Here is a 27,556-nt window from a genome sequence, read left to right as displayed (position 1 = left end):
GAAAATCAAGTCGTGTGAAGAGAGTCCTGAGGCTGGTAACTGACCATAATGAACTACAAATGACTCATCATTAACTATTACCAAATCAAGAGTTGTGTGTGTGATGAATTGGTGTGATGAGTGGGATCAAGCGGTAATATACTAAGACTACAAGACATGAAAATGTTTGTGAGCTGTGAATATTCGAAAGAATCAGTTTTCTGTAGATCTGTGTTAAAGTCTCCCATTATTACAACATGCTTGTAGGATGGCAACAGGTTAATTAGAGCATTTTCGAATTAATTTATGAATCCGGTTCTTGGTGGTCTATAACAAACACACAACAGCAATTTGGCGTTATTTATTTTGACTTCAAAAATAGATACTCTGGTTTTCTAGAATACTGGGATGGTGTAGAGGAAAGAACTCTATATTGAAAATGTGATTTAAGGTAGATGGCAACTCCTCCTCCCCTCTTGCCTGTTCGATCGTTCCGAATCAAATTGTATCCAGTTACCTTCACCTCAGAATCCAAAATATTCGGTGTCAGCCATGATTCACTCACAAGGATTGCGTCAAAAAGAAGGGAAGAGAACATTTCACGAAAATCGCAGATATGTGCACACAGGGATTGAGCGTTCACATGTGAGACCTTGAAAAATCCGTTATAGCAAGTAACTGCATTTGACAGCAATTGATGAGTGGAGGGCGGGTCGCGCGGACCGCTATCGGCCAGTGCACCACAGGGCGGCGGCGACAAAGGCCAAGCAGACACGGCTCATCTTATTGAAGCAAATAAAAACAATACCATTCACACAAAACACACTCATACAAGACATAGAGAGGAGAGAAAAAGATAGAACAATTAAAAAGGAAGATAGCATGCTAAAACACTTTGGAAGAATGTGAGACATTACAATGGACGACACGAAGCCTGCACTCTGCACAATTAACATTGATCTGCAATTCATATAAGAAATAGTGAAAAATCACTGTAATGCTGAGAATTTGGTGAATGAGAAATACAAATAAAAATAGAAAGGAGAAAATTCATTTGAATTATAGAGAGCAAACTATATAATCAGGTATTGAGAAAAAATTATAGTAGATGAGATATTGAAAAAATGGTTAAAAGACATAATTAAGATTTGAATTCAACAATCAATACGCAGAAAAAAATACAGACTGAATGTATGAGGTGCAGGGATGAGAAAGAGAAAAATAGTAAATCTGTATTATTATAGTTCAATAAATTCACAGCTGAAAGTTTGTGTTTATAACTGAAGAGATTGAGAATGTTTTTGCACAATCACAAAGTAGACGAGATAACTTCAATCCAGCTTGCGAGAAGCAGGAGTAGCATATCCTCTGACGCCATCCTTGTTCACCCAATGGATCACACCATCAGATGTCCACACATTTCGAGGTCCAAATAACTCAATCGCTCTTTCAAGTAGATCCATTCGTTCCCTGGTAAGATCTTCTTTCACGACGAATGATGTCCCTTTAAAGTGTTTTTTATTGGTGAACACCTGTTTGCGAGTCCGATAGTTTGTGAAACGAACTATGATGGGGCGTGGACGGGCAGGGGCGTTGGGAGCCGCGGCTGTGTTGTCACGCGGGCGCCTCCTGCCGAGGCGGTGCGAGCGGTCGATATGCGACTCATCGATGTTGATGTTCAATCGATTTCGCGCAAGCTGTATTACAAGTTCATCTGTATTTTCCACTTCACCTTCAGGGATCCCGAAAATTAGCAAGTTGTAACGACGATTATATTGTTCTTGATCTTCAACTCGATCGTGGAGAGCCGCGTTCACCTCATGAAAAGCCGCAACTTTGTCAACAAGACTTGCCTGAAGAGAAGCAACCTCACTTTTCAAACTGTCAATTGTTTTATTGGCGACATCAAGCAGACAAAGCACTAACAACCTGTTGAATTGAGCTTTCAACTATAGCAGCTATCTTGGGCAATAAACTGTCACTTTCAAAATATGAATTCACTGATTGTTCTATCATTTTGATAATTTTTGGACTGATAGCACCTGAATGATCTGAGATGTTAGAAGACAGAGAAGAGGAAGAAGCCGACCTTTGCTTCCCCTTCCCGCTCCCCTGGCCAGCCTTATCTCGTTGAGCCTTTCCGGATCTTGTATTTGTAGGCGAAAACATTTCACTTTAAACTGTTTTAACTTGCGATGTATGTGATTGACTGCAACGGAGATAACGGTAAGTTGAAGAGCACCACTAAAATTAGCCAACTGCCAAGTTTCACTGGAAAATTCAACGAAAATACCACAAAAAGACTGAAAATTTGCAGAGCACAAGCAGCGTGACTTTCACTCCTCGTTCATCTTATCTCACTCTCCAAGTGTGAGAAATGAGCACATGTTGTGATAAAATATTTCAAAAAGGGTACTGAGATTTTCATTTTTCTTTGTATTTGTATTATTAATATATTGGTCATAATAATAAAAGTTTATCAAACTTCCACGGGCTTGTCTTTGAGTATTGCCTCATAATTAATGCCTTCAAGGGCAGAGGAATATTTCATTGTTAATTGTCTTCAATATGGTGAAAATACAGAGCTGTTTTAGATTTGGGATTTATTTAATTTAATGAGAAACTTGAACTCAAAGTAATTGACTTATTAACACGATGCAAATTTTATGTTTGGATTTTCAAGTGAAGTAGCTCCATGAATAACGTTGTATTCATAGTTGATTATTATCTTTAAGGAAGTACAATCTTCTCTATTACATTAATTTATTGCACCTGAATACCTAATAAGTTTACCTATATTAAAAATATGGACCAACTGAAGTTGGTGGAATCTCACCTGTTGGTAGAACGCTTCATATAAGGAATATTGGCTTCCAGCCACCTGAAAAACAATAATTCTTGATGAAAAATGTTGAACGCACAATGTAGATGGGTTGAATAGAATATTACTAAAGTGAAAGTTACTGTACTTAAAGTGACTATTATCTTAAATTTCTAAAAAATAATTGAATCCAGCTATTTAGCATGTGCAAAATAATGCTCAAAGAATTTATTTAAAACAGTAAAAATCTATGTGGCAGAGGAAATTTGAGCCCCTTATTGAATAAATTGAATATATTACTCCCTTACTCTAATATATGAATCTACTGCATTGAAAAATATATTCTTTGACGCACACAAAACCACAGAGAACATACAGGAAGTATCAATGAGATAATTCTAGTGGTGGGCAGTTTATATCAGTTCAACTTTCAACTTCTATTTTAGTGTAAGGTGAATGGTAATTTGTTTATATGATGATAATATTATGTATATTTAAAAAAATGGATTTAGTAATTAATTACTAGCAATGAATAGAAAATAAGAAATATCGGAGTTATTTTCATGATTTTTTCCATCAAAGTTATTTATACTACGGTGGTTCAATATGTTTTATATATCTGAGTAAACTAAACTATAATGATTGAATAGAGTGAACCACACTTCTACAACGATTACCAGAATATCATAATCTTTATTCCTTTTTGATTCTTGCTCGTGTGTTCAACTGATTTTTCTCATTTTTTCCTAATGAATTTCATTTCAATTCAATTCGAAAAATTTTTTTGAACAAATGTACATATACATTGAATAACGTCATATATAATAAAATAACAAAACAGTCAATAAGGAATTCATCACAATCAAATCTGTAAAAATTCTTCAAATTAATATAAGGACAATCCTATCAGATATCTTTTCAGCTTGGCTCTAAAAATTTTCAACTCCTCTATGGATTTTAAATTTCGGGGCAGCATGTTAAAATATTTATCTCCCATGGAAGTTGTCTTCATTTTGAAAAATTCTAAATTATGTCTCTGTACGATTCTTCCGGATCAAGTATTATATATATGTGAAATACTACTTCTCTTTTCTAAATCAGTGAATTTTTTAAAGTACATTATGACATCAAAAACATATTGCCCATAGACTGTCAATATGCTTAGCTGAAAAAAAATTGTTTCACCGAGCCCCTCCTTTTAATGTTCATGATAATTCTCAGTGCTCTTTTCTGCTGAACTAATATTTTGTCCAAGTTTTTTTTCGATGTGCAGCCATAGATACACAAGCCGTAAGCTATATTGGAATGAACCAATGCGTAGTAAATTGCTTTCAGAGCATTCAGCCCACACACATTGGTCAAACGGCTAAGAGCAAACAGGCATGGTGATATTTTCTTCAGCACATGATTGACATGCTTGTTCCAAGACAAATGTTCATCAATCACCAAACCTAGGAATTTTGTGCTAGTTAAATGCTCTAAAATGTTATCATCTAATTATAATGTTTGGACTTGAAACACCTCTGCACTGCCTAGTTGAGAAAGGGACTACCACTGACTTATTGGGATTTAGGAGGAGATTTCGGCTGTTCAGAAATTTATTGATTGCTGTTAGACCCTGGGCTGATGATTTCTCCACATCCTGTACTGTCTTACCTGTAAAAATAATGTTGGCATCGTCCGCATAAAGACAAACAGATGCCTGTCCTCGGATCACCTCAGGTAACCCCTTAATGTAACATAGAAACAGTAAAGGGCCTAATATGGAACCTTGCGGGAACGCCGTAATTGAGACTTTTGAGCTCAGAGCGATACTTCATTCTATAGTTAATTGAAGGGGTTACATCAATCCTCTCCAATTCCACATATTGTTCTCTTCCCTTCAAGTAGGATGAGAACCAGGACAGCTCTTTCCCCAGCACTCCCATGCCCTTGAGTGACTCTAATAAAGCATCATGATCGACACTGTCAAATGCACGTGTCGAATCCAGAAAAGTACCCATTATCTTATCACCCCTATCCACCGCATCTATAATCGACCCAACAAAATCTACTCCTGCTGAGATAGTCGATCTGTAAGATCGAAACCCATGCTGCTCTCTGTCCAGTATGTTGTTGGACTCTAGATACTTTACCAACTGGTCATACACCACCCTTTCCAATATTTTTGAAAATACTGATAAGACAGAAACTGGTCTAAAGCACTCAGGACCTTTGGCATTCCCCTTCTTAAATATCGGTATGACTCTGGCTATTTTTAAAGACTTTGGGAAATAGCCCGATATCAGTGAAGAGTTCATTACATGAGTCAACGGCTCAATAATTGTGGGTAGAACTTTTTTATTATTGCCATTGGAGTGTCATCAGGTCCAGAAGAGAATTTACTTTCAAAAGTCATTATAATTTGTGCTAATTCATGTGATGAAATCTGTATGAATCTGAATCTTGAGGAGAAATAATATTATTATTATTTTGTATATTAAAGTGTACTTAACAGTTTAGAGCTGTTTGGAATATTTGGTACTACAAGGTTTTCAACTGCCCTTGTAAAAAAGTTATTGAAAACATTACATATGTTGTAGGGATCGGTTACAAGATCTCCTTCATTCAGAATACTACTAATAGGCCTATTAGAAAAATTAGTTGTGTTTTTTCAACCTCAGCATTAATCATACTCCAAGTTACTTTACTTTTATTACTGGCTTGTGATTTTTTTTATCGGAAAATCTCTGTTTATTTACGCTAATAAGGTGTCTCAGAGCATTTTTCTTATTAATAATTTGAAGTTTTACATCCTCGCTCTTAGTAATTCTATATTCTCTCTCAAGTTTCAACAGTTCATATCTTCTGTCTACAACATCAGTGCATGACACTCCTTTATGACATTTCTCATCTCTGAAGCGTTTTGGGAAATTAATATCAAAAAAGTACGGTATTTAAAAATAGAAATAAAAGTTTTCTACAACTGCGCGTAAAGAAAGAATTTATATACTCAATTCTCCTCGTAAAACACCTCATTTCTGAGGAGAATGTACTTTTTCGCTCGCTAACCATCCGCGCATGCGCAGTAGATTTTCTTTACGCTCGGTAATCATTCGCGCTTGCGCAGAAGAGTTTCTTTACGCTCGCTGATCAGCTGATGGTAAGCAGCTCGCCAAAAAGTCAGATCTTAACCTAAAAAGTCGGTAATTGTAACTCCGCCGATATAAGTAATTTAACAGGTTTGGGCAGTGTAGAAAAAATTTTGTATGTAATTCGCGCGTAATGCTTCTTTATCGCTCTTGCAAAATTATACTGTTTTGATAACTGTTTTGCGCGAGCGATAAAGTCGCGCATTACGCTCTTAATACATAAATAGCTATTTCCTTAGCGATTAAGTTTATTGCTGGTAGATTTACGCTTTTACTTTTTATTTAATAACTTTTTATCTTTTATTAATACCGTGAGAAATAATTCAATACGAAATTATGTAATTAGTATAGAATAAACCCAAACATTTATCATATAGTAGGCTGTAATTTATTTATTGAATTTCAATAGTGAAGAATTCAGAAGTTGAATTATCGTCGTAAATCTATTTTTATGTAGGGCTATTGTTATTATAAAAAAATTTTGTCCATTTTTAATTATTTCTAATAATTTCCACCATAAAAATTGGCATTACTTAATTCTTCAGTTCATTGAAATTTTCATGTAACAATGCATAAAAGCTTTACACATGCCATCTAAAATACACACATTAGTAATGTCAATAGGATCAACTTAACTAGAATTTGTTATATTGTATTGGTAGTTTTTCAAATGGGCAATGCTCATTCCACCACTATGATTTCTGATTACAGTTTTAGGCATGGGACAAACCTAATGTGATGTCAGTGTTTTCGATAATTGGTTGTGAAGGTAGGACGTGAACTTCATTCATAGTAATTAGAAGACAAAAATGCCCAACTACCCTGTCCCGTCTTGACCTTTGTCGACCTAGATCAATGTCTTTCATTGACTAATATTGTACTGATCAATGGGACATTTTTGACCTTCTATCTGAATCAACAAATCTCTAGTTTTTAGGGAATTCGAATTATCCATTTCGTCAGATGATAACATCAACTACTCATACCAGAAAGTAACGTAAAGTGACTAATTATTGTTGTTATTTAATAAAGTATTTAAATAGGGCTTCTTTAATGTTAAATTATAAAAAATTACTAGTACCCTTATTATATTTCTGTTTTTTTCTAAAATATTATTATTAACCTATCTAAATTTGAAATTGTTTGTTTTATTTTTAAGATTAATGAATTGGTGTAGAAATTAATGTGGACATAACCTATAAAATTATTTGGGAGATTGGAGACAAAATTAAGAGATAGAAGAAGTTCTGGTAAATAGCCTGTTTTTTATGAATATTATATTGTAAGCTCTATCCAATGAATTAATAAATGAATATTTTGATATAAGACACGACTAGTTTCGGGTATTTATACCATTCTCATGGACACTTATGGGATGAATACCCGAAACTTGTCGTGTTCAACATGAAAATATAATAAGAGTAACAGTAATTTTCAATAATTAATTATTAATTCTTTCATCTCATTTCACAATCACAACATCAAATTAATGATTGGAATAAAATCAACAGGATAAACTCAAAATTGTTTCTCTCCCTATAATAGGGTCATTCTGGAAAAATTGCGGCGTGTTAAAGGCACGCGTTACATTTAGGATGGTTATTGAATTGCAACCGTTCAGGTATAATCATAATAATTAGTCTCAATGATGTATCCTTAGTCAGACACTAGTGGAGGATCATATATCGTCCTGATAAAATAATCAATACAAATATGCATTTAAAAATGTGTTATTATAAATTAAGAAGAATTGTTCACAAAAATTATAAATCAGAAGATATAGAACTCAAATTACATTAACAATAAATCATGTCTCACCAATGAAAAACAGAAAAATAGTTTTTTAAGCTGAATTGATAGACCTTCAAATTACATGACTCAAACGAAATGGCAACTAGGTAAATTATAGATGAAAAATATCAAAGTTAATTTTCAATTTGTGTGAAGTGGAATAACTTTTAAAGTGTTTTGGAGAGTGTTCTTGAAAGTAACTCATCAGTATTGAGTAAGAAGTTTATGAAAGCTTTAGATAAGAAGACTCATATTTATGTTGAGGTTATTACATTCACATTGAAGTTATTAGGTCATTCGAAAAAATTATTACTTTATCACTGAATGATTTTGAAATATTTTCAACAAGAACTGAGTAAATTCTTAGGCCCAATTCACACTTAAGTGTGGCGCTGACTTTTTGCCATTTCCACACCACTCCTGTATAAACATAAATGTCCAATGCAAACTAGAGTGGCGTTTCGCCACGCCACTTGTTTGAATTATACATATTTTTATATTATATGGAAGTTATAAAATTCAGCGCCACGCCACTTCAGTGTGATCTGGGCCTCACAAACTTTTCATCGCCGAATCTTGAGATTTCAAAGCTAGATAAGATACCTACATCTTTTGTATGTTTTTATAATTCTAATTTCATCCAATTCGAACTTTCATTTTTTTATGGGCGCAATAATGAGGTTTCATGCCCTCAGACGATGTAATCTTGATTAATATTATCTTTTTGCTTGTACTAGCTTTGAGCTGAGATTTAATTTTTTGTTATGACCGCAATAAGGGTCTCATGCCTTCATAGGATGAGTGTAATATTTCATTTTTTATATTTTTAGACTCAATTGACTGAAATTGATTGAAGTGATGAAACAAAATATCTTTCAATTGGATTGGAACTATTTATAGTAGTTCTGTGAACAGTAGACCTCGCGCAGTTAAAATTCAAAGTTTACTCTAATACTGTCCATCAGAGTAAATTTTGTCCTGTCCTGTCGTGTCGGCGAGATATCGTTATGAAAACGACCAATGACTGATTGACTTGGTGTATAGACAATGCTAATTATCTGTTGTTAAGAACGAACTACTATCATCAAAATCTAATTCCCTACAAGACATACTGCCAACTGGTCTGCCCGAGTTGAAAGCAGAGAAAGGTTGAGAGAAAATTATGTTACTTTGAGCTATTAATTTTATTGCATCCGATTAATAATCCACTCGACAGATGATTCATGATGAATAACCCTATAGTATGATTTCTACTAAATCTGTAGCTAGTATCTAGCTGTGGATCTAGGTCTAGTATGAAGGAGGCTTTTTTCCTCTCTTTATCCTTAAAATGAAAAAAATCTAAAAACCTTAGCATGCATTATACATCGACGCCAATTTAAAAAGGAACATTCCACTCAAATTTCATGAAAATCTGTTGCCGCGTTTTGCCGTAAATGCGGAATATATAATATATTAAAAAATACATATAAAGAGTAATGCAAAACCGTCGACTTGAATCTTAAACCGAACTTCGCTGTCAATAAACATTTTGAAAAGTGACATTTTTGGGCTGAGACTGTTGAACCTTTCCTAATCATTCTTATGATTTGTGTGCATATAAATATATTATTAGTGTAAAAATTAAAATAATTTTCCAAGAAATCTAATATTAATAATTTTTAGTATTTAAGCAAGGGTGTTTGGGCGAATTAGACAGGAAGTGCATGGACGAAGACTACGCCCTCAAAGTTCTTGAGGGGGGCACCTCAAGATGAAATCTTGGGTGGGGTTCCAAGAAATGACAGTAGTATTTAAAATGACTAATGGCATTGTTTTGGGTTCTCAATTTATAGGGGATAGAAGCTGTTTTTCCAAATTCAGGAGGTGCGTCTATTGGCTTGAAGAGGAAAGTCCCTGAATTGAGTACCGTATATTAATTGAATTATGGCATAAAATTAAATTGAAATACGTTAGAAATTAACACTTTTTATTATTATGATTTTACTAAGAGGTTATTTTAAAGCGTCAACAATAAAACAAAGACGTAAAACAATAAGACAAATGACTTTAAGTATTTTTAAAATGGTACTGAATAGTCCAGTCAATATAGACATAAGAAAGGGGGTGTGCTTGCAATTTATATTGCAGTTCTGATTTTTTAATATATTATTTAGGTACATAAGAGAAGTCCAGAACCAATTTCTTCATGCATAATTTCCTTGTGCTAGATAAAGAGTGGCCCACAAATCTCGTATTTTCGGCTTATTTTCCAGTTTTCAGCTATTTCTGCCAAATCTCGTAATCGGACAGAAAAATTTGCTCTTGCCTTTTTTTAGATTATAAAATTTTGAATAAAATGAGATCATTCGGAACTCTCTATCTCCAATGAGTACTGAGTTATTATTTTTCAAAAATGAGTGAATTTGAAGAAAAAAAATCAATTTTGATGAACAATATCTTTCGATTGTCACCATTCATATGTATAATTCAAAATCCCTCTAGGCGTATTTTTGTATAATTTTAGAAATTGGTCATTTTTTGTGTAGGCCTATGGAATATGGGCTTAAGTACACTCAACAATAAATTTTCCATTTTCCGACCGAATTTCATTTTCCGATGAAATATGAGGAGTGTGTCAAAAGTTATAAGTGTTTGAATTTTTGATCCTTGAGGTGTCCTTAAGCGCGGCTCTCCACTAGGAAATACTGAAATGAAGTGCATCTAACGGATGATTCTCATAGAACATAATCTCATGAAATTATGATATTGTGCGAAATACGTATCAATGTGAGGACAATGTAGGTTGATGATGGCTGAAGCTAAAAATGAGGTGTTTTTCACAATACAAGGAGTATTGTTGTCAGGTGTACCTGGAAATCTATATGGGATAGAGCGCTCTACCTGATCTCAGATTGTAGAGCACAAAAATACGCCCAGAGGGATTTTGAATTATACATCTGAATGGAAACAATCGGAAGATATAGTTGATTAAGAACTAAAATTCATCAAAATTCACTCATTTTTGAAAAATAATAACTCAGTACTCATTGGAGATAGAGAGTTCCGAATGATCTCATTTTATTCAAAATTTTATAATCTAAAAAAAGGCGAGAGCAAATTTTTCTGTCCAATTACGAGATTTGGCAGAAATAGCTGAAAACTGGAAAATGAGCCGAAGATACGAGGTTTTTGGGCCACTCTGTATCTAGCACAAGGAAATTTTGCATGAAGAAATTGGTTCTGGACTTCTCTAATGTACCCAAATAATGTATTAAAAAATCAGAACTACAATATAAATTGTATGCACCAATGTATATAGTAACTGGACTTAGTTATAAAATTATACAATCAATCCAAGAAATTAAATGGATTTTTTCTACTGGTTACAGTAACGTAGTAGGTATAATATTTTCAACGCTATTAGAAATTATTTCGACGCTGTTTGAAAATACTATGTTTTTTCTACGAACAGAAATGAATTGATGAACTTCAAGTAAACGAATATGCTACAGTAATTTGATTATTCTTATTAGGCAATTTTCAAGATTTGCTTGGTAATCAAATTAATAAGGGTTACAAAGTCAGTATCAGCAATATAATTCATACAGATAAAGTAATCTGTTGTTCTATCACAAATAAAATTAATTGTAAAAAACGGTTCTTTATAATTTTTATATTATAAATAAATTTATAAATTTTCCTAAGAAGTTTCATAATTAAATAACTTTTATTTTAAATCGGATACCAGTGTTCCAAGTTCAAGACACATAACTCTCAATGATATTATGCTCTTTAAGTTGAAAATTAAAATTTTAAAGAAAAAATATTTTTGGAAAAGATAAAAACGTATGCCACAAACCGTAAAATTATTAACCTTTCAACTTTCAAAAGACAATATTGTTTGTGATACATTGTGTCCAGCTAACCACTTTGTCAAACTACAATAAATTAGATCCACTCGTGTGTCTGTGTAAAGATGAAAACAGTCAGCGATTGTAACTTTTGTATTTATTCCAATATTCTACAATACTGTATTTAATGCTGGATGATGTTATATAGGTAAAATCTGTAACAAATAACTAAAAAAAATATCTATAGTGAGGTCCACCTTATAATGGCAGTATTTTATTAAAATTGATGTTGCTATCCTTGTCTATCATTGTTGATGTTGTTATTATTTGACGAAGCAGATCCTTTTCCACCTCTGCAATGCTACCAGAACGTTTTTAAGCAATGTAGAAATAGGCTATAGACATTCTACAGTTCTTCTAAAGCACTGTAGATAGTCAAGGGTATAGCTACTCAACAAATTATTCAATCTCAATAATTAGGTTTATTATTTGCCTAAATCAGTAAATATATAATTTTGGTAAACATAAAATATAATCACCATTTTTACAAATAATGAACATTTTAACATTAGATATAGCCTACCGGTATGACGTATATAAGCTATAGGCTATTCAAAAGAAGGCAAGGCAGTGACAATGCAAAATTCGGCAACGGTGTTTTCCTATCTTTAATCACTACGATTATAACATGGAATTCACAATGGTATTTTTTTATGATAACTTTTAAGTAAGTAGTATCTATTATAATAGCAAAATATATAAGGTAATAGGCCTAACTTGAATAAGTAGGCTTCCTGCTTATATGTATATAAACCTACATACGATAAAAGTTGATAGAAAAAAAATGCTAACCATTTATTGACAAGCCGCAACTTGTATATTCAGTCACAGTCTCATTTGCAGTTCTAGGACTGAGCCTATTGCTTTGTTATTGTTTATAAAATGAACAAAAAACACAGGTTGAACATCCCACACAAAAATTTAGTTAGGCTATGTAAAATTTTACAAAATATTTTCAGAGTTTGAAGAAATATGGTTTATATTTATTAGAAAAACTATATCGAATTAATATTCAATCAGATAAAATTCTATTGAAAGTCTATTAGATAGGCCTACCTGCCTTACTCAATAGAATTTCATAACCTATATGCATTAGGTTAGATGAAAATTACAACAGTTCAACAAGTTTAAAACAGAAGATAACTAGTATTTTAAATTGAACAAAATGTATGTATCTTAATAAATCTCTTGAATCAATTACAAAAAACTTACAATAGGATTTTACATAACATGAGATTTCGAATTTATTTGACATTTCACAATGATTGATTAGATAGACGACTAATCAACATTATTTTCAACGACCAGAAGAGGCACTGAAGGCTTAATCCTATGATATATTTTTATTAAGTGATGATAATTTTGTTTTTAATTGCTTGCAAGAATTAGAATAATTTAATATTTCAATGATATTCTTATTTAGCCTAAAAAAGGGAAGACTAGGCACGGCCTAAGAGACGTGATGGACGACAGATTATAAACCACCATAATGTTACTACTAAGAGTGAGGATAGAAAAGAAAAAGTTTAGTTACAATCAGAGCATAAATAAAATTAATTGAGATAAGAAAAACTATAATTATTTGAATAATTTTTGGATTTACCTGCGTTGGAGATGGCAGTGTAGCCATGTTCCCCTCAATACTGCCTTCAGCGTACTATTGGCTTGTAGTTTTCGACAACCATCACAGAGCGGCCAATCAGAATTTTGATCAATACAACCTCTACTTGTTCAAATTTCTTGTTCTAAAAACCTCCAAGAGAATTCAGCACTGACACTTTTCACGGTGGCGCTTTTGTTTAATTTTTTGAATGTTGTTTCAGATTGGTAAAAGATTATTGGTCTACATTTGATAAAATTGGAAGTAAATTAATCTGAAATAACGCTTCCACTGGATATTTTCTAATATTTCAATTCAAGTAATTCAGCTTTACTCAATGATGTAAAATTGTTCCACTTCTATATAAAAGTAGGCATATAGTATATCCTTAAAATTGAAATCAAACAATACTTTTATTGATCAATCAGAAATTTTTTTACCGTAAGGTAAGGTATCCCTTTTATTTTGGTTCAGTAATAAATTTATTATCTTGTAGCATTTCTTAAATGTATTATTTCAAATATACTATTTTTTTTTATTAAAATCTCTTCTATCCTCTTTCTCATATCATTTTCTAAAGGCTACCGCGCGTAACTTATTTTCACTTAATTCTTCTTACCAAGTGAAAATATAATATAATAATTCTCCTCTTAGTTTACCATTTTCTTTCTGCACTACCAAGATTTTTTTAAACTGTCTTCTAATGAAAGGGTAATAATATTTTGTGTTAGTTGTATATGTTTATCTTACCTATACATATAACTGAGTGCATTTGGGCTATGCCTGTAGCCTAGCATATTATAATATGTACCGTACATTATATGCCCTCCTACCTGCCGGACGGCGAAACATCCGGAGAGCCGGCGAAGTATAGAATAGACGTGAGTGCCTCCGGATGATTTTCTCGCCGGTCGGCTGAAGTGTGTCCTTCTCAAAGCCTACCTGTATATTTTGAACTTCTCACTGCAAAAAACCGTTCGTGTGTCCCCGGCCTTAGCTCGGTCAATATAACAATTTGAGTTTCGGTTGTTACTCCATCATCAATCCCTAGCGAACTGAGAAAGCTCTGAACTTTGAACAGCAGAATATAATATATTAGCTGTATATATTATTATAGCTAATATATTACATATATTATTAGGCTAGTTTCACACTCTTTCGGTTCGTTTCGTTTTCGGCAAATTCCGATAAGTGTGAAACGGTAATTCGGTACCGAATAGAAACCGCATAGCACCGAACGCCCCCTCGACACGAATAGGTTTCATTATATTCGAAATCGTTGCTAGGGAAACAGGAAAAAACAAAGTCTTTTACACACGCTTGCCTTTTTTGTTTTTATTTTAACCTGATATCGTGATTATCTGTTTCAAAATTTTCCAAGTCAAAATCATATGTTCAATTCATTACTGTTAGTTCACAGAAACATTTTTTCTCAATGAATAGTTTGCTATAAAAATATGAAAGATATAAATTAAAACTTAGTAAGAATTTTAATTTTTCCACGAAATTACATGATTTCATCAATTCTCTCCATTGATGAAGTTTTTTATAACATGTGTCAAAACAAGGAACAAATTTTCAATTAAGAAAATAATCTCTCTGAACTTCCAAAATTAACATACGGTAATCAAAAAGAAACTATTTAAATAATTCACAATTTTTAATTAACTTTAAAATTTTATTGTTCAAGAAATAACATCTTACAATTTGACACCAACTGTTATTTAAATATACCAGCATGAACTGTGAAAATCCAAACACAGCTGTGTTTGACAAGAAAATACCTAATTAGAACCGTACGAATTAAAGCCTGACAAGGAGCCGAACCGAACCGAATGAAACCGAAAGCGTGTGAAGCTAGCCTTAGTGTGGTTGAAGCCCGACGATTGTTCTATAGCTGTCGACCAATGAAGGCTGAGCTCTACTGCCATTGACCGAGACAAAGCAGGCTCAAGTATTCCAAAAATATGCTCATGAAAACCTTCATGAATAAAATGCTGTAGAGAAAAATAGCATTATTACATATATAATGCAAAATGGCTTCGATTGAATTTGAATTTATCTTCAAGTTATCTCGTTTCTCCATTCCTGTTACAAGTTCTATACAAATCCTTGCACTCTTCAATTGAAATCAAGCAAGTTTCAATATGTCCATTTTATTGCTGAAATGTTTTTTAGAATTAATTGTACTGTAAAGTATACTAATTGGAAATAGGCTTGTTTTGTAAATAAAAAAACACGAATCAATATTATATATATATATATAAATTCTTTAATTTAATGAATAAAGCTTTAAAAATATGGTACCTACCTCATTTATAGTGAGCACAGATTACACAATAATCAACAGGAAACTAGTTAATAGCTATGCTCTCACTGTATATAATATATAAACCTACAATAATCTACGGTGATGTTGCAAAAAGTTCCTGTAAATACTAAAATTATAATATAAAATCACAAAGAGAGTAACATATGCAAATAAAAATATCATCAAGAGACTAAAAATAATAGTAATAACTCATCAACAATGAATGGTGATTTATAAATATCCATAATATCTAAGTCATGATACGTAAGTTAGTTTCATTCTAATGGAGATCGAAAGTTCTTATCATTATAACAATAATAATGACAAATTAAATTACAATAAAACTAAAAAAATACCTATTTTAAAATCAGGGCTCTGTTTCATAAAAATTACAAGTCACATAATACAGGAGAATCACCATTCCAATTACATGCTCAATATAGCCGAAAAAATCAGCAGTTAAATGCACTTCATTTCAGTATTTCTTAGAGGAGAGGCGCGCATAAGGACACCTCGAGGATCAAAATTTCAAATACATAACTTTTGACACATTGCTTGGATCTCATCGTACTACACTTCATTCTTTTCAGCTCATCAAGGCGGATCAAAATCATGCAAATGATGATGGTTGAAGCTGAAAATTAGGTGTTTTTCACAATACAAGGAGCATTGTTGTCAGGTGTACCTGGAAATCTATATGAGATAGAGCGCTCTACCTGATCTTAGATTGTAGAGCACAAAACTAAGCCCAGAGGGATTTTGAATTATAAATCCAAATGGTAACAATCGGAAGATATTGTTGTTTAAAAACTAAAATAATTTTTTCTTTAAATTCTACTCATTTTTGAAAAAAATCATAATTCAGTAGCCTACTCATTAGAGATAGAGAGTTCCGAATGATTCCATTCCATTCAGAATGTTTTAATCTAAAAAAAGGTGAAAGAAAAATTTTCTGTCCGATCAATGGATTTGGCCGAAATAGCTGAAACCTGGAAAATGAACCGAAAATACGAGGTTTTTGAGCCACCCCATATCTAGCACAAGGAAATTTTGCATGAAGAAATTGGTTCTGGACTTCTCTCATGTATCCAAATAATATATAGAAAAATCGGAACTAGAATATATTGGAAGCAAACCCCCTTTTTTATGCCTATATTGACTGGACTAATAACCGGCGAAGCAGTGGCAAGGGTGGAGTGTACTAGAGAAGGTAGCTGAGTGTTGTAAATCATGCATTAATCAATATGATTGGAGCGGCAAATTTAATAATTTTCAAGTATTTGTCAACATTATCTTTAATGACGTGTTGGTCCTACTTGGTTTTTACTGTTTAAGCTCAAGCTTTCAATGAGACAATAGATACAAAAAATCTTCATTTTTCTATGTTATTTAGTTTAGAATATTATTTGTACTGTAGTACCAATCTACCTGGAGATTAACTTTTAAACTGTCTTAGTATTCCTTCATTGTTACTCAATATAAATTTAATATATTACTGAAAACATGCTCGTGTAAAAGTAAAGTTCTGAGACAGGATAAGAAAAGGTTTTTGAAGGGACGAATCCAAAGGTTCAAAGAACCTCACACGTCTACCGAAGCTTATTGTGTGTAAGGATACGAGAAAATATAAGAAAAGGTTACAAATACAATAATAATTGGTGATAACATTGATACCTCTGATTCTTCAAATTCTCCAATATTATCAACTTATTCCAACACATAGGTTACAATTCTTGAGGTAGAATAATATAACCTTGATGGATTAATTTCCCAGCTACACCACCTACCCGTCGTTTGATTGAATTTTAAAATTATAATACTGTATCGAAAATAGAAATTGATAAGTCCAGCTTCCCTACATTGTTTGATCTAACTGCTTCTTTGATAAACCAATTATTATTCGAGATCTTTCAAGTTGATTGTAGAAGGTTCAAATTCAGACGAGTGAATAGCCAAAGGAGATTCTAAAAGGAATACTTGTTGATATTCCCCTGAACCGCTTGGTAACACAATGGAAGTATCATCTGATGCATTTGCAAACCAATCTGTACCGGTACTGCTGCTCGTAGGCTCATCCTGCACATCAAATAAGTAAACCAATCAGTGGTGAATAATTTAGCACAAATAATATAAAAAAGTTCATTACAGATTTAATAATAATAAATTTTATTTCTCAGTAAACAAAGTAAACACAAGAGCACAAACAAAAACGAAACATAGCTTCTGTGAAACTTATACAATTATGTACTTACAATAATAAATTCTAAATATAGTTTCTAAATTTACTGAGAAAGACACTCCCGAGAAATTTCTATGTGGAAGATGCCATCAAAAAACAATATTTTAAATCAATTATGTTTTAAACAAAATAAGTTTGATGAGTAAAATAAAGACTATGCTAGTAACAGAACTTAGGGTAGGGTTGAAATTAATTAAAAAGGGAAACAAATATCTAAAATTGAATTAAAATGCAAAAGTTCAAGAAAACTAAGAGCAGTATATTACAATGAAAATGGAAAATGAAGTAATCTTGAGAAAAAATGTAATATGATTGATGAGAGATGAATGATACAATAATGAAAAGATGGATGATGAAATAATTTATTTATTTGAAAATATATATTTGAGATGAATGATACAATAATGAAGAGATGGATGATGGAATAATTCATTTATTTGAAAATAATTATATATAATGGAGAGATGAGTGAATGCAAATATGAAGTACGGTAATGAATGATATAAGCTAATGGCGAAACATAATCTGAAAGAAAAGAGTACGTTCCGTACCTTCTACGTTTTTACTTAAAATGTAAAATGTTGATTGTGATTCTGTTTACGGTATGTTTTCCAAGTTGATATAATTGAATGCACAGTAAATATGTTCAATTTTTTATTGAATGCCTCAATAGTTGCAAGTTGCCAGTTTAAATTGTGGATTTAACTGGCTTTTTGTAATAGGTTCTTGATTTCATCTATTGTTAAAAGCCATTTTTTAATTTTGGTCAGAAGGTTTGCTTTTTTGCTACAGTGGGTATTGTAATGCACATTTTTGGGCTACATATAGATAAAATCTACGAAAACATTCTTTATTTGGGTTTGGGTGTATGAAATTTCCCGTCAAAATAAGTCCATATGTTCTTGTCGCGTGTTAAGATTTCCACTCCTATTATAAAAGCATATCAGTACTCTGTAAATAGTACAGGTACCTCAACGATAAGAGATCCAAGCGATAACCTTGTTAATCTCCCCGTTGCTCTTATTCTCCCCGATTAGTGAATTCGGCTATTAGTCCCGAATTAGTCTATTTCGGCTTTTAATCTATCTCGATATTTTCTGTAATACCTCGCTAATCTTTCATTATACGGCTGTCTTATTAATTTTGTATATAGTTTATTTTAAATACACAGTATAAGTGAAGTTAACCAAGGTTTATGCTCATTATATATCCGCGAATTTCTGATTAGTTTATACGAACTTGCATATTCGATAGTCTCGTTGAAGATTTTTAAAAATTCGCCAAATGCAGGGCTGACCTGTGATTGATTAAGGATGTTTTCCCAGTTAGTCTTTTGTAGTCTGTAGAGAGGGCTAGTATGTCTCTCTTCTCTCTTCACTCATTCCTCCTCGTGAGTTTTATAATAATTGGCGGAGTCTTGCTCAGGTCGCATGTTGGGAGACGGTGGCAGTTGTCGATTTGAAGAGAGGCTCAATGTAAGCTGACCCACCTGATTTTCGATTTTCTTAAGAATGTCTGCGACGAGTTCATGACAAGTGTCGATGGATTTTCCCAGATCAAGATCCATTCGGTGGATGTCTGCTCGTACTTCACTTATCATCTGGACGACCTGTTTCAGCGAGATGTCGTCTGAAGAGATGGAAGTTTCGAGGGCGATACTCCTCCTCCTCCTCTTCTCGCTTGTACAAGATTCACATCTCCATGTCTTAATGTTGTCGGTCATGTACTTAAGATCGTCCGATTTCAAACCGACGCAGTTGCCGTGAAATGTTTTGTCGCAGTCATTGCACGTCACTGCACCATTGCTCCATCTCACAGACTTATTACACGTGCGGCACGACATTTCACTGAACTTGGAAATATGCAATTTCAATAAATTTTGCGATGAACAAACAGAATAACAGATCTTGTTTGGTACGGAAGAAAACGATAGCGATAAGAGAGCTCGGAACCGACACAAATTTCTTGTTCGATTGCTAATAATCTACTCACTATTTTTTTTTTAATTCAACGATACATTGCTATCTAGTCTAGGGACTAATGAGCAACTTTTTTCTGTCCTATAATACTAATGAATACTTAATACAAGAGAATCCTCCATAGGGTCTCCTATTCAAATTCTGTACTACATTCAATGACTGTACTACACAGGTGGGTTTCACTCATTTCCACTGCTCTGCTTTTCACTGGACACAAGACACTTGAATCAGCACTAGACCAGTTCAAATTGCTTCTTCCTTCTTCCTCACCAATCCTTCATTTTCCAGCAGCTGGATTGCTTCGATGTTGTCGTGTTGGTGGAGTCGAGCCTCGTGTTTCTCTGCATGCCTCTGGATTTCGCTGCATACCAGGTCGACTTGCAGGTCTCTGTGAAGGTTGCTGTTTCTGACGTACCAAGGAGCATCAGAAATGTTTCTCAGCACCTTGTTTTGGAAGCGTTGTATGACTTTGATGTTACTGTCTTTGGTACACCCCCAAAGTTGTATACCATACGTCCATACTGGCTTCAGAATCTGCTTATACAGGAGTATTTTGTTTGGAATTGACAGGATGGAGTTCCTTCCAATCAGCCACCAGAGTCTCTTGTATTTTATTCCCAGCTCATCTCTCTTCTTCTTAACATGGACCTTCCAGCGAAGCTTTGCATCCAAAGTCATACCTAGGTACCTGGCATCATTGGAAAATGGTACTATTTGATTGTTAATGGTTATTGGTATGGGTTGAGCCCTCTTGTTGGTGAAATTGATATGAACTGATTTCGCTTCATTGAGTTCAATCTTCCATTTTGTTGTCCAGTCTTCAATTTTTCCGAGAGATCTTTGAGGTTTTGCTGTGGCACTTTCAATCTTGTCATCTATAGCTAATATTGCTGTGTAGTCGGCGAATGTTGCTATTGTATTATTCTCGAGACATGGTAGATCACTTGTAAACAGAAGATAGAGAATTGGCCCCAAAACACTCCCTTGTGGTACTCCTGCTTTTATTTCTCCTAGTCCAGAATAAGCATCTTCATGGTTTACTCTGAAGTATCGTCCAGTTAAATATGAATGTAAGATGTCTGTGAATTGCTTTGGAAGTAACTTTTTCAACTTATTGATTAGTCCTTCATGCCAGACTCTATCAAAAGCTTGACTCACATCCAGAAATGCTGCAGAACAAACTTTTTTCTCTTCCAACGACCTTTCTATTATATTTACAATTCTGTGTACCTGATCAATTGTTGAATGTTTTTTCCTGAAGCCAAATTGATGATCTGGTATCAATTTTTTCCTTTCAATAATCGGAGTCAGCCTTTTCAACAATATTCTTTCAAAAAGTTTTGACATTACTGGAAGCAAAGATATTGGCCGGTATGATGAGATGTTGTGAGGCTCTTTTCCAGGTTTTGGGATCATTACCACCTCAGCTACCTTCCACATGCAAGGAACATATTTGAGTCTAAAAACGGCATTTATAATATTAGTTATTTGAAGATAGAAGATACTTTTTTCTTGCTTGTCTAACTTATGTAAAATGAGCTTCAGCACCTGATTAATATCTCCCTCCATATTATCGAACTGACAGCTATTCGAATTAAAGCCTTTGTTTCCTACAACAGTCTGTGCAAATGTTCTTCTACTCAGAGTAGGCACGCGAATTTCTACCTGCTTAGTATTTTTATCTCCAAGCTTTGTAATTGGATTTTGACTGATTGAGCTCTTGGGAGTGTTTGTCTTCCTTTTTTGAGCCGCATTTCTGATTTTCTGCAGTTCAATAGCTACAGTACACCCTCTGTAACTTGCAGGGTGAGCTTCTCCGCAATGGACACATTTTGGTAGGGCACCATTGGATTTTTGGCAGTCCCTACTTAGATGCTTTGATCCACATTTCACGCATCTTGGTTCCATGTTACAGTAACGTTGGGTGTGACCGTAAGCCTGGCAACGCTTGCATTGGGCAATCAGCTTTGTCTTCCTTATATTTTCAATTTCCACCTTACATCCAAGAACCGTTTTCAATTCAAATATTTTTTGATATCTTCCTCGCAGCTAAAGGATACCAGGAACATGTCCAATGGTTCCTTAGTCTTCCATTTGAGTTTATTTACCACTTCCAGGACTTTATAGCCTTGATTCTTCAAATCATCAAGTATGGTATCTGGACTACATGAATGATGTAGTTTCTTTACCATCACTCTGATGGGTCGAGACTGTTTATTTTCGTATGAATGCCACTTATAGCCAGTATCAACCAATTTTTTCGTCACGTTTCTATAAGTATCTACATCTTGAACGTTGATTTTGAATGTTTCATCACTGACTAGCTTTATTCTAAACTTGTCATCTTGAGAGACACTGTTCAAAGTTTTCAAAAACGTATTGAAATTTTTTATATCGTTCACAATGATAGGAGGCGGGGCAATACTTTATTCTTCTTTTCCTTGGTGTGCTGTCTGTCAGTTGCTGCACTGCTTGTTGATGGCTGGGGTGGGCGAAAGCGAGGTATCCATCTTCCTTTTTTTGAGTTTATTGATTTCACTCGAATCCATTCAGTCTCCTTTGCTAACTCTTCTTCATCCGTAGAGAAATGTAGCTTCTTGTTTTCTTCCTTTTCGGCAGTTAGTTTATCAGTTTTCAAATTTCCTCCTACAGTGAATGACTGAGGCTGGTTCTTACTCTCTCTATTTTTCTCAAGAAGAGAGATTATTTTAATCAGTTGCTCTAGCTTCGTTTCAAGCTCTTCATTCTTGATTTGCTTCATTACACATTTATTTTCAGCTTCCTTCCAACTATTATACAATATTTGTTCGGTCGCTGTTCTTAAATTATTTGTGTCGATCACCTTTTCCGGCGTTGACTCCTTTGTAAGGAGGGATACCTGCGTTTACACTACCGGTTTCCATTTTTTCTTCATTCGCTTTGACTTCTTCTTCTTCTGTTGCCTCTTCTTCAAACTCGGGAATCAAAAATTTCGACGGACTGACGAACGACATTTATGTTGAATTTAAAATGTTTATTCATTATTCAGCAAAACGATTGTGTCGCGAACATTGACCGGCCGGCCTAACCGGGACGCTCGAACGCGCACTCGCGTACTGCAATTTCGCACTTTTCGACAATTTTGCGTAGGCCTAATTCCACTAAGGCGCAGATACTGAACTATCGAAATATAACTATTTTTACTACCACTATACTACACTATTCTATTAACACTACAATGCTCTCGACATGCTACCGCTACGACGTCTAAACGATGACTGGAACTCACTATTTGAAGAAATATAAATAATAGTTGAGACAAGCATTCAAAAATATGTGAGACAAGTTTACAAAGCTGATAAGCTGTATCTGAAGTATGAAAATCGCTTATAGAAAAAAGCTGATGATTTCTAACTTGATCACAAAATTTAATAAATTGGATTTTAATCTTGATTATTTTCCATTAGCAAATCATAAATTGAAGTAGAGTTTCAAAGCTAATAAATGGGGATAAAACTTCAAATTATTTTGGGATAAATTGAAACAATGTTGTCACAAGACAATCTGTAGAAGCTTCTATTGTTTGAAGTTTGGTCATTTTCACACTTGACAATTGTCAGCCAACATTATTTATAGGCCGACATTCACAATGATACTCTAATTCGCCAATCGGATGAAAATTTTCAGTGTTATCGGCCGACAATCGGTAAGGGTGAAAACGACCATTAAGGGGTTGTAAAATTTAAAAAAAAATCACAAACATCTCAGTATTCCAGTATCACATATTAGGCGTATGTGGAAAAGGTAAAAAGTAGTAAAGATAGCTACATTCAAAAAGTTCGTCAATCTTCATACACGATAATAATTTTTCAAGTCTTGAAAATAATCATCACTTAACCGTAATTTCTGAGCAAGCGTCTAAGGACAGTGAAACGGATCATTTGAACTTGATCACTCGTTCATATTTAAAGGCTAATAGAAAGTATCAGATCAAATAATAACATTTGAAAACATCCAAATCTTCACAAATTATACAATCATAACCTAGTTATAGTTCAAGGAAAAATCAGCGGAAAAAGGAGTGTTGGAAGGCGACGTGTTTCCTGGCTTAAAAATTTGAGGGTTTGACTGCAGCAGCAAAGACTTGTTCCGAGCGGCAGTGAATAAGATCCGGATTGCGTGCTGATAGCGAACCTCCGATAGGAGACGCACTAGAAGAAGAAGAACCTAGTTATGAGTTATTTCATCTTGGTTGGTCAAACTTTTTTTAAAAATAATTTTGAATAGAATGCTGAAAATGTGCAAGCACTGCTGAAATTGTAAGCAAAGGAAGTCAACCATATTAAGGTACAATTCAAGTACCAAACTTTTGTTTGAGGATCACAAAATAGTCCAAGATCGGTTAAGGATTAAAAACTAATAAATTTTAATGGCTAAAAAAAGTTACTATTTCTCTCCTAAATGATTGTGAATATCTATAGAAAAACAATATTTCTCAGTAAAAAATATGTATTATAAATTCAAATTTAATTACAAACCTGCAGCATTTGTAGACCCATCAAATTATCTTGACTTCCTCCCAGAAGACTGGTAGTGAGTACAATGTCGGAAACCACTTGAACATCAGAAAATTCTGGCGTCATCACATTCAACAATGTGCTATTAGAAATTGCTGGTTGATTTTCAGTAGCTGACTGCTCTTTCTTCGTTTTCTTTTTGACACGGTACCTCTTCAAAGATAAATCTTGACATTTAAGATAAGTCCTGGCACAACTGGACTCTTCACTGCTGTTATTAGTCAGTGTTTCATGTTTGGTAGCCTGTAGAATGTCAGTGGAGTTCAAGTTATCAGCGTCTTCAGCAGAAACAATGAATGCTATATTTTGATCATCACTCTCTCCCGACAACTCCAACCGAGAAATGTCCTCCGGTTCGCAGCTTTGAAATTTCACTGGAAAAACAATAAATAAATTAAAACAGATGAATTGAATTCGAACTTCTAATTGGAACAAACTCAACTAATGAGCCCATCGGGCTGGAAAACTCGCTCAAAAAGCCGCTGTTATTCTGCAGCTGTTCAATTGAAAGCAGTGAAAAATCAAGTCCAAATAACATTGAGTTATTAATTGCATGCAATTTATTAATAACCCTGCTCACGAGCACACCGCTGATTTATAATTATGAAACAATACAATTATTTATTTATGTACTTTAAATGTTATCCGGTTATATCCTTAAAAAGAACGAAGGAGTGAGTCAATTTTGCTGGCCACCGAACTCAATCTGTATAATGGTTAAAAGAATATGTGTTGAAGATTTTGAGTTGATTCATTGAAGCATTCGAATATTATGGTCGAACACATACACAAACCAACCAAAACAGCCTACACACTGGGGCAAAAGTAGCTTCAACTATAGCTGTGGTGGGAACGCGGAATTGGAAATGTTCGGTACTCAAATGTACATGGCATTTCCGTTAACAAAATTGAAAAGTTGAGTGAATTTTTTTTTAGTTTGAGTGAAACGTTAATATTTTTAAAGATCGTTTCATGTTTTGGTGAGGTGATTTATTGTGTTAAGAATGTGTTAATTGAACTCAAAAATTCAAAAAGTTTATTTTATAATTATTTTGGACTTGAAATTTATTATGAGTGAATTTGATTGTGAACATAACCTCTAGACTGCTTATAACGGGTGTCTCACGACCTATGCAACACAAAGTTCAAGAACATAGTAGTACTAGTCTACATAGGTAGTAGATATGTCCCCCAAAATTCACAAAAGTATTTCAAAGACTAAATGAAAATGTTAGAGAGAGATATCTTTCATCAGTGCTGTTTTAGCTGTGATTTTTCACGTTGTGCCAGAGAAATATCTTTCATTAGTGCTGTTCTAGCTATAATTGCTTACGTTGTGTCTTTGCCAATAATAAACGCGCGTTGATTTTAGATATTTATATTTATTGTAAATCTTACAAATCTGGTCAAGATAAGTTATTTATTTATTTGAGAGTATACATACTTGAGGGCACCAGGAACTATACATCCCATTATTGCCCTCATAGCGCACACTGAGCAGTACAATTTGAAAAACAATACATGGAAAGGAAAATAAAATAACTTATACTATTGAATTTTAGAAAAAACTGAAAAAATACAAATGAAATAATCGAAAACTTTGCATGCATGATACTTATTAGGGACGATTGCTGAGATCCTTGCATGCATGAAACTTATCGTTTCGGAAAAAGAAATCTAGCATCAAGTATTAGAATTAAAATCACTAATATATTATGTAAAGATCACGAGATTACGGTATGTTAGTAGGGCTACTGTTGGCATAAATTTATTGTAGGAATAAGAACGAGTAATCTAGAAATACCAATAGTATAAACTAAAATAATATGGACTATGAAGCAACAAGTCAAGGCTATGTGTGTTTTATCACGTTTCATAAAGGCTGTATTATGATTCAACTCCATGCATCATACAAACTAGAGTGAGTTGGCTTTTGGTCAACAAGTGAAGTCTCGTCATGAATAGAGTTTCCTTATACTGCAGTTACTAATAAGTCAACAATAATGCATTTGATGATTGATCTCTTAAAACTGATAAGAAGCTAACTCGCCTGCCAACAAAGTTAGCCGCGGAGTGTCATCTACTACCACTCACATGAATCCCATGTTGTCATACATAACATGAACCATGTGATTTTTCTTAAATTGAATTTTAAATATTATTTTGAGAGTTGGAAATTATAATCGTGGAATTAATTATTGACATAATTGTAAAGCGATGCAATTTCCAACGCATAAGATAGAACGTGTGCTTTATCACGTTTCATGAAGGCTATATTATGGTTCAACTCCATAATTGCTTTTTCGGGATTAAGGATTTCGTAGGAGAAATTGGTCTTTTGAAACTTCATTTGTGAATGTTTTATTTTATAAGTTTTTATTATAACGTCGCGAATGACCATTCCAAAGATCTGGGGTGCAGACTAGAGGACCAGAGATCCAAGGTAAGGTTTTGAGATGATAGGAATTGTTTCATTACCTTGAGTCTCAACGCCATCAATATCAGCTCCTTCTATAGTATATAACTCTGTTCCCGATCCAGGCCATAATTCCAAAGGATTCATAACCACTATAACACAAAAGAATATTCCATCAGTTTAGGATAGTAAAATACATTATTTATTAGTTTATTTTTTTAGTTCAGAAAATGGAATAGAAATTAGGACTGTTGAACATTTTTCAGATCTACAAATTCAATAGCATGAGTATTGGACAGCGTTGAAGTACAACTTATTTGTAACTGATATACTGATGACAAATCTATTTTATTACTTACAAGAACAATAAATAAAACAATCAATTTGATATCTTCCAAATGTTTTCGCAGGCGATTTCATACAAAGTTGTTAAATAGCATTGAAAATTGAACTTACATAAATTTATTGTGTTATTAGAGTTTCCAACGTTGTTATCTGACTGCCTCGTATTGTTAGCTGGTTTACTATCTTTACTCTCGCCATTAGTCCTGTGCTTCTTCATATGAACGTAGAGACTTGACTTGGCTGAGAAAGTAAAACCACAGCCTGAAAAAAATGATGTGGTTATAGTATTTTTTAAAAATTAATATTCTCAAAATACTCTCTTAAAACATAAAACTTGATTGTGTATGATCTTGTAGAGATATAGCCTGCAACAAATTTTGCCAAAGTTTCAATAATATAGCAACTGATATGTAGCGATCAATACCAGTGATATAAAAATACAATTTGAAAATCATACTTTAAATTCAAACACATATAACATTCAAAAAACATGGT

The 27,556-nt window shown here is 33.6% G+C and overlaps 2 protein-coding genes across 9 annotated transcripts in view; both read right to left on the bottom strand.

Moving 5' to 3' along the window:
- Positions 1–13,324, bottom strand: part of LOC111046989 (epidermal growth factor receptor substrate 15-like 1) — a 60,626-nt gene extending 47,302 nt beyond the window's left edge. For all 8 annotated transcript variants that reach the window (XM_039421320.1, XM_039421321.1, XM_039421323.1 and 5 more), the window contains exons 1-2: positions 13,219–13,324; positions 2,816–2,860 (exon numbers count right to left, since the gene is read on the bottom strand). In XM_039421320.1, coding sequence (XP_039277254.1) covers positions 2,816–2,860; positions 13,219–13,245 — 72 coding nt within the window. In that variant the 5' untranslated portion in view covers positions 13,246–13,324. The remainder of the gene's footprint in view (positions 1–2,815; positions 2,861–13,218) is intronic.
- A 3,105-nt stretch (positions 13,325–16,429) lies between these two features.
- On the bottom strand, positions 16,430–27,459 carry LOC120349901. The gene is made up of 4 exons (XM_039421318.1): positions 27,173–27,459; positions 26,779–26,868; positions 24,262–24,674; positions 16,430–17,602 (listed from the first exon to the last, which is right to left on the bottom strand). The coding sequence occupies exons 1-4, from the start codon at positions 27,276–27,278 to the stop codon at positions 17,423–17,425; spliced, it is 789 nt and encodes a 262-aa protein (XP_039277252.1). The 5' UTR covers positions 27,279–27,459; the 3' UTR covers positions 16,430–17,422.
- Between the last annotated feature and the right edge of the window lie 97 nt (positions 27,460–27,556).

Source organism: Nilaparvata lugens, chromosome 2 (genome assembly GCF_014356525.2).
Source record: "Nilaparvata lugens isolate BPH chromosome 2, ASM1435652v1, whole genome shotgun sequence".
In the NCBI taxonomy this organism is placed as follows: Eukaryota; Metazoa; Arthropoda; class Insecta; order Hemiptera; family Delphacidae; genus Nilaparvata; species Nilaparvata lugens.
Note: the sequence above shows the minus strand (reverse complement) of the source record. Positions and strands in the feature narration are given on the sequence as shown.

Excerpts from the sequence above, each read along its gene's own strand:
- LOC120349901 (XM_039421318.1), bottom strand. The coding sequence starts at position 27,278 with ATGAAGAAGCACAGGACTAATGGCGAGAGTAAAGATAGTAAACCAGCT. Across the intron at positions 26,869-27,172 it reads TAATAACACAATAAATTTAT|TGGTTATGAATCCTTTGGAA; the intron begins GTAAGTTCAATT and ends TTTGTGTTATAG. Across the intron at positions 24,675-26,778 it reads TGATGGCGTTGAGACTCAAG|TGAAATTTCAAAGCTGCGAA; the intron begins GTAATGAAACAA and ends TTGTTTTTCCAG.